At 36.9% G+C, this 8,397-nt stretch overlaps 2 protein-coding genes across 3 annotated transcripts in view; both read left to right on the forward strand.

Moving 5' to 3' along the window:
* The window catches only part of rhbdl2 (rhomboid, veinlet-like 2 (Drosophila)), a 4,594-nt gene extending 3,182 nt beyond the window's left edge, over positions 1-1,412 (forward strand). For both annotated transcript variants that reach the window (XM_019118320.2, XM_019118321.2), the window contains exons 5-8: positions 69-169; positions 268-328; positions 467-528; positions 674-1,412. In XM_019118320.2, coding sequence (XP_018973865.2) covers positions 69-169; positions 268-328; positions 467-528; positions 674-856 — 407 coding nt within the window. In that variant the 3' untranslated portion in view covers positions 857-1,412. The remainder of the gene's footprint in view (positions 1-68; positions 170-267; positions 329-466; positions 529-673) is intronic.
* A 4,623-nt stretch (positions 1,413-6,035) lies between these two features.
* Positions 6,036-8,034, forward strand: gja9a (gap junction protein alpha 9a). The gene has a single exon (XM_019118317.2). The coding sequence runs from the start codon at positions 6,036-6,038 to the stop codon at positions 7,530-7,532; it is 1,497 nt and encodes a 498-aa protein (XP_018973862.1). The 3' UTR covers positions 7,533-8,034.
* The last annotated feature ends 363 nt before the right edge of the window (positions 8,035-8,397 follow it).

Raw genomic sequence — 8,397 nt, forward strand, 5'->3', positions numbered from 1 at the left:
ATTTCAGTCTTTAGCTCGGGCTTCTCTTCATATTCTCATGGAATGTGTATGTGCGAATCCTCTTTTAGGCTCTCTCGCCAGCTCCATCTTTGATCCTTACAGTGCTCTTGTGGGCGCTTCAGGTGGTGTTTATGCCCTCATGGGAGGTTACTTCATGAATGCTGTGGTGGTGAGTAAATTTCCAGTAATATTTGATGGAATATAATAAAAAAACATGCAATTAATATATACTCAATTACCGAATAAAACGTTTTCTTTTTTTTCTAGAACTTCAGGGAGATGATGCCACTTCTGGGAGCCTTTCGCATCTTAGTAATTGTTCTGATTGGTGCGCACATTTCTACTTTCCATTCATGACATCTGACATCTTTTTTTGTTATCCACTATTAATATTTGGAAAACTAAACACTGTGTCCAGACCTATTTACTGGCCAATAAAATTGTATTTTTATTTTATTTTTTTCAGTTGGAACAGATGTTGGATTTGCTATTTATAGAAGGTTCATTACCCATGAGGCTGGCATGAAGGTGAGATGATTTTGAGACCATATATTTAACAGGCATTTATACCTGTATACCTAGCTACTACCATATTCAACAGGAATGCTGTAGACCAAGATAAGAATCTTGTTAATATACTAGAAAAGTCCTTCATACTTGGCTTTTTTGTTAGGTCTCCTTTGTGGCCCATATTGCCGGTGGGGTAGCAGGCATGACCATTGGTTATGTGTTCTTCACCAACTACAGTAAAGAGCTTCTGAAGGACCCACGCTTCTGGTTGTGCATTGTGGGATACATCACCTTCTTCTTTTTTGCTGTCATTTTCAACATCTTCTTGTCCCCAGCACCTGCATGAGGAGGATGTGTGTTATGAAGTAATGCATCAGTTCACAACGGACAATCATAGCTTTTTAAAAAAGGGGCAGGTCTCAGGTCAATTTCAGAAAATCCTGTTTGTTTTTAAAGACTCTTAAGGTTGTATGCTAATTTGAAAATTGCTAAAATTCTGTAATTCATATCCAAATATTATTTTGGTTTTGTTTAAACGCTTTCTCAGATAATGTCGTTTCTCAGGAACAAAGACAAGTTTAATATTGGATGGTCTATACACATTTGATGGGACCATTTTTTTTTTTTTATATTCACAAAATTGAGCCCTTTCCAGAGTAGTCTACAACTTGTTGTAATTTTATAAAACTCAATTTACCTAAACTTTAAATGCATTTTTAAATTTTTTATACTATGTGATATGTCATCATAATACCAGTAGAGGGCAACACTTATTAATATGTAGACAGACCCCAACCTGATGTCACAACGATGTAGTTTAATTGCAGTATTGCATAAGTTCTAGACCTGTAATCAATAGAAAATTGTGTCAAATCAATGAGAATAATATGCATCTACAGTTACCTTGGATTTTTATCCTTGATTATCAATTCATTAAGATTCAGAAATGAATTTAAGATTGGACATGTGGTGGCAACTTGGAGAATCGTGTCATTTTTAAAAAATATTTTACAAACATTTTAAAACCAATGTGTCCATATGGGTTTATTTCATTTATTAATAGTATTTATGTGTTTAACATATAGTTGTTTTATGAACAGGTTAATGAATTTTGGTGTGAAGTAAAAGCTGTGCTTTGCTAAGCCAAGGTGAAGTTAGTTTACATCGGAAAGCAGCCCACAACAACTGCTATCCTCTGTCCCTCTGTTCCCTCTGTTCTAATTAGCTGATGGTAGTTCTCCCAAACAGATCATCGATTGCTGGCCAATATGGATACAGTGTTCTTGCCAGTCTAAACAGAAAATTCCAGGTATTTTCAGTTCACGAAAAATCAATTTGAACTGTTTTTATTACAAATATATGAGTGACTATGACGCTTCAATGTTAACTGAGGTCCTTCATAATTATACACTGTGTTTGCAGCAGGGATAGCTTGTTAAAATAACTTACAAACCCCTTTTCAGTTTATTCTTCTTAATTTAACTTAAACAAACTCCAGCCACATAGCACAAAATAGTTCCAGCATGATATCATAAAGCGATCTTATTATATACTAATGCTAGTCCTGACCCTTGCTGCACAATAAACTGAATATCTGTGTGATATTAAGTATTCAGTGCATGTCTCTGAAATTTACAGAAGTGTCCTACACCTTCTGTGACCTGTAAGTCCTCAAAGGGCATTTAAGGATGAGAAGAGGGGCTTTTGCTGTGAGGCTGATTTTCCACTTTACTGACCAAATTTATGACTGTATAGCAGAACTTTCAAGGACAAACAAGAATTTGGGTTGTGAATCAAATCAATGTGTGAGGCTCCCACCCCTGGAATAATATGTATTAATCTAATTCTGGTCTATTTTTCGAGCTTAATTGGCGATGTCTGGGGCTGTGTTTTCAACTAAATGTTAATCAAAAGTTCAGTTCTTTGACCCCGAGTAACATGGAAATGTGATCAGTCACCACCATCACCACATTCCCATGCTGCCTGTGCCTCCCACAACCAGATACTTCTTTCCAGTCTATTGTTAGATGCAGAAATACATACACATAATCTACACTACCTGAGAAAGGATGCATTCAACTGATCTAATGTGATGGTAAAGATTTTTATTGTTTTACAAACAATTAAATGCTATTCTTTTAAACTTTATATTTATCAAAAAAAAAAAAAAGTTCCATGAAAATATATCAGCAAAGCTGTTTTCATCACTGATAATAAGAAATTTTTCTCGACCACCAAGTAATGCAGAGTAATGGCTGCTGAAAAATCAGTTTTGCCATCACAGAAGCAAGGCAAGGCAAGTTTATTTATAAAGCACATTTCATACACAATGGTAACTCAAAGTGCTTTACATAAACGAAAGTAAAATAATCCGAAAGGCGGCATAATAGCTAAAAGTGGACTCCCCTTGTTTTGTGAGAACCCTTGGTATTTCTAACTGACTCGATCCTAATGATCTGAGTGCTCTGTTAGGTTTATATTCAGTGAGCATATCTGCAATAAATTACATTAAATTTTTTAATATAATAATTTAATATAAAATAATGTAATTATATACATTAATCACTATAACATATTAATATTTTAATAACTTAAAATAATTTTACATAAAATATATACATAACAGTTTTGTAAACTAGTACTATTTCTTTATATTGCTGTTTTTACAGTATTTCTAATCAAATGGAGCCTTGGTAAACATAAGAGACTTCTTTCAAAATCAAAAAATCTTAGACCTCAAACATTTCAAATGTATTGCATATTTAGCTTTTGTGCAAAATGGTCATTTTGTTCTCACTGACCCCATCTACAATGGACGTGTTGACAGAATGATATACGTATAGAATATAAATACTGAATTAGGCTCAGATTTAGGTTATCGGAAATAATTTAAGTTTAGGAGCAGACTAGAATGGTGTTTAAATATACAAAATGTTCTTTTAGTATTAATATTTCCATGGAATTGTTACATTCTCATCAGGGAGCATAAAATGCATTCAAGCCAACCTGACATATGCTTCTTTTATTTCTTTAAAAAAAAAAAAAAAATACCAAAGGTTTAATTTAGTTACTCATTAAAGTCATGTCTAGTCTAAATCATATTGTGTAATGAAGAGGCTCACTCACTACATTAATTAGGGCTTGCCTGATATGCCCCTAAATAGATGTTGCAGGCCTCGGATGAAACCAACCAACTGCATAGTTAGTGAGCGTAATGGGGTTGCACCATTGATTTCTTTTAAATGGAATAAAATATCAGCACAACTAGCAGAGACAACTTAATTACACTGGGCTGGACCCAGCAGAGTATGAAATCGGACATGACCGATTGATTGCTTCCCAAAGTATCGACTACTGAAAGTAGTGCCAACATGTGGCCAAATGCCATTAGAAAGCATTGCACTTAGCTGTGAACACATTCATGGAAAAGAATAAACAATCACTCTCAGCCTTTTGCTGTTTTATTAGATATTACAAGAATAAAACAAGTTATTGTTTTGTTTATATGTGCTTAAAAGAAAAAACAGGTCTTCATTTCTCTACAAAATGTGGAAATCCACCAGTAGAGTTGTGCATGTGCATTTAGTTCATCACACTTTGGCTATTTCTGCAATTCAGCAGAAAAATCATTCCGTAACAGGTGTTAACTAGCAATCAAACATGCAAGACTGATTAAGAAGGGGTGCATAAGAGCATGAAGAGGCCATCAAGTGTATCCAAGCCTTAAATTCATACAGAAGGGGGCTTTATAATTCCACAATGTTTTATTTACGCATGGCATACACTGGCAGAGTTGGCAAGCTGAATCAATCCAGTGTTCACTTCATCATATTTATAGTAGAGTACTGGTTATTGACGCAGAGATACAGAAGCAGTGCGCTTGCCAACAGGCCCCTGCGTATTCGGAAACCCTCTTTTGGTGCCAACAGAGAGGAAAGAAGGGGTCACAAAAGTTCAGGTGATGTGCTGCGTCAGATGGGCAGGTCACCAACGATTTTTAATATTTTGGTAGCCTTTTCGCGCTTGTATGACCCGCGGGGATCTAAAGCACCGGCAGTATGTCCATACTGCTGTAAGGTAAATGGCATCGGCTAGCGCATTGATTTCTCCTGCATGACTATAAGTTGGCAGCAAGAAGACCTGCTTGTTTTGTGTTTAGTCGAGACCTTTAACAATAATCAGGATGGCATGAGTCTTTTAATACTTAACATGTGGAGGCTGGAGTAGCTTTTGAGTTACCATGAGGATTTACTTCATTTTCTCTTTATTTGTTTAAGGTATGTTGGTGTTTTACAGTTTATTTATCTATGTTTACTTTTAACAATGGACCATTTACACATCAACACAGCATTACGACAGATTGCATATTTTAGCACTGCATGTTTTTTAAATTATTTAATGTTTTTAGTCATGACAATTGAGCCTGCTTTATTTATACCTGATACTATATTTTGCCCTGGATCAATTATTAATATATTATTAATAAATTTTTTTTTTTACAATATTAAAAAAAGAAGTAAATATTCAATTTTTTTTCATTCCACCTGAATTGGCTATACCATATTTGCGATAAATTGTAAGAGTTAAAAAAACAAAAAAACAATCCATATTAATCTACCGTTATTCAGAATTTTGTTGGAATGATTTAGTGTTTATGACTGAATTTTACCATATACCTGACTCTGTAATGCTTTGAAGCTTGCAATTAAGACTTTGTGATCTTTCATCTGTAGCTTTAGTATCTTTATTTTATTACTTACTAGTTTTGAAAAAAGTTTATGGTTTATAGTGTATGCATTTATATAACTATACTAGGTTACTCTAAAATGTTCTTAGTTTCTCTGGTGAAATGCTGATTTAAAATAAAAGTGACTGTAATGATGAAAGTGATACAAGTCAATTAATAGTCTACTCAATTTGGTTTTATTTGAATGCGTTTTAATATTCAAATGCAACCACTAGTCCATTTTTATCTTTTGACATTCTTTTTTTTCTTTCTGGAGGGTTTTAGATACAATTGAAAGAAAACTACCAAATACAAAATTGAGAAGAAAAGAAACCGGTGCAAACAAAGAAATCTCTGGCAAAAAAAAAAAAAATCTATAGATGGGACATTAAATTAGATTGAAAGCATGTTTCTATTTCAAGGTTTATTATAGTATGAAGTAGTGCAATGAGGAATCAGGTCTTTATGTATAATAAGAATAGGGACCAAAGTTTAGAATCTTACAGATTCTATTTTTGCATATTGCAGTGTGTTGTAAGCAGATTAAGTTTATTGAAAGCTTTGATTTGTCTTTCTTGAGTAAAATTATTCTATTTGGTTTTAGTGTGGATATAACTAGTGTAGTCAAGTCTCTAAGTAACGGTATGTTACGGACATACTGGGATGTTGAGGCCAAGGATCTCTGGTAGCCTACTCAAAAGTGAGCATGCTGAACATATTGACTGAGCCCCAGAGTCTATTTTTATGATTCTTGCTCCCCGTTTAATCTCTTTACAGACACAAAAATGCCAGAGTAAAGATGGGAGACTGGAACTTTCTTGGTGGGATTTTAGAGGAGGTGCATATCCACTCCACAATGGTGGGGAAAATCTGGCTGACCATCCTCTTCATCTTCCGCATGCTGGTGCTTGGTGTCGCAGCAGAGGATGTGTGGAACGACGAACAGGCTGACTTTATCTGCAACACCGAGCAGCCTGGTTGCCGCAACGTGTGCTATGACAAAGCCTTCCCCATTTCCCTCATCCGTTACTGGGTGTTGCAGGTCATTTTTGTTTCTTCTCCCTCGCTGGTGTACATGGGCCATGCTCTCTACCGCCTCCGAGCCCTCGAAAAAGAACGTCAGCGCAAAAAATTGGCACTGAGACGTGAACTGGAGGCTGTGGACATAGAGATGGCAGAGGTGCGACGCAAAATAGAACGTGAGCTTCGGCAGATCGACCAGGGGAAGCTAAACAAAGCTCCCTTGAGGGGGTCTCTTCTGCGCACCTACGTGGCTCACATCGTCACCCGCTCGGCTGTAGAGGTGGGTTTCATGACCGGACAATATGTTCTGTATGGGTTTCAACTAAATCCGCTCTACAAATGTGAGCGGGAGCCCTGTCCGAATGCGGTGGATTGCTTTGTATCTCGACCCACTGAGAAAAGCGTCTTCATGGTGTTCATGCAATGCATAGCTGCCATCTCATTGTTTCTCAACATCCTGGAGATCATGCACCTGGGCTACAAGAAGCTTAAAAAGGTCATCTTGAACTACTACCCACAGCTGAGGGATGATCTCGATGACAGCTACTTTCCAAACAAGCTGAAGAAAGATTCTGTGGTGCATCAGACATGCATTGGCACCTCCACTGGCCGAAAGGCCACCATTGCTTCAGCACCCAGTGGATACAACCTTCTTCTTGATAGACCACCTGATGGAACTGCCTACCCTCCTTTGATCAACCCATCCTCTGCTTTCTTGCCCGTTCAGAGTGATATGCAAACCAAAGATGGTTCTGATGCACCAAAGTACTCACAGAACAGCCCCACAGAGCACAACAGCAATTCCAACAACACCAGCAGTGATACGCGTTCACCACCTTGCAACTCCGTCACGCCGCCAAAGCAAGATGAAGGGGAAGATTCTATCCACCTTCCACCTCTGTTCAAGAAAGGCCAGGAGTCTAAGACCTCAGACTCATCGAGCCACCCCAGGGAATCTTCTCACACATCATCCGCCGTGGGAAAGAAGCCATGGAAGGTAAGCGCACCCTGGAACTGCTCAACGGTCGTAGAAGGTAATGGCTCAGACACGGATTCCTCGGAAGGTGCTAAGGCCCGCTGTCCCTATGCCGCTGTGCGAGCTCGTACTTCATCCAGGTCTGATTCCAAAATGAGCAGGCCTACTTCTCCTGATTCAATAGAAGAATCCAGCTCTGAGTCAAGGCATAGTCCACGAGCATCACCGAGCCATCGCGCCTCACTGGCAAGCAGTTCCAGTAGCAGACGAGCAGCTCCTACAGACCTACAGATATGAGAAAAACTCAGTATAGGCATTCACTATTTATGGTAGCCATGTCATTTTTACAGTTACAGTATATTGATTAAAGACTAAAGTTTTATATTCAGCTCTATAAAGTTGTGGCACTCCTTAATGGATTGTTTTCACTCTTTTTTTACATATCAATAAGCAGTACACACTGACATTATATTTCATTAACAACAGTAGTATGACTACATTAGAGAGATTGTATGTATGATTATGCATGCCTGGACATTTCTCTTTTTGAGTGCTTCCTGCATCAGAAGTCAAAATGATGTAATGGTAAAAAAATGTAAAAACATTGTGCTTAATACAGCAACTGTAAAAATCTTTAAAAAAAAATGATGTTGTGGAAAAAATTGTTTTATGTGCATGTCATATTAACAGATAATAAACTGGTCTGATTTACAATGCAATTGAACCAGATATCGAATCTTTATTTAAAGGGATAGTTCACCCAAAAATGAAAATTTGATGTTTATCTGCTTACCCCCAGGGCATCTAAGATGTAGGTGACTTTGTTTCTTCATTAGAACACAAAGAAAGATTTTTAACTCAAACCATTGGAGTTTGTCAGTCTTATAATGGAAATGGAATCAAATCAAAAACAAAAAATAAAACAAAAAAAAAAAAAAAAAAAAAAACAAAATCAAAACCAAACCCTTTGGCTCGTGACGATACACTGATGTGTAAAGACACAAAACAATCTGTCTGTGCAAGAAACTGAACAGTATTAATATAGTTTTTTAACCTCTGATTCACGCAATGTCAGAACTGTTAGAACTCTCCTGAGCGCGTTCTCAGGAGAGTGAATCAGAGGTAAAAAAAAAAACTGATATAAATACTGTTCAGTTTCTTG

Source organism: Cyprinus carpio, chromosome B16 (assembly GCF_018340385.1).
Source record: "Cyprinus carpio isolate SPL01 chromosome B16, ASM1834038v1, whole genome shotgun sequence".
Lineage (NCBI taxonomy): Eukaryota > Metazoa > Chordata > Actinopteri > Cypriniformes > Cyprinidae > Cyprinus > Cyprinus carpio.

Coding starts and splice junctions, on each gene's coding strand:
- gja9a (XM_019118317.2), top strand. CDS start 6,036: ATGGGAGACTGGAACTTTCTTGGTGGGATTTTAGAGGAGGTGCATATC.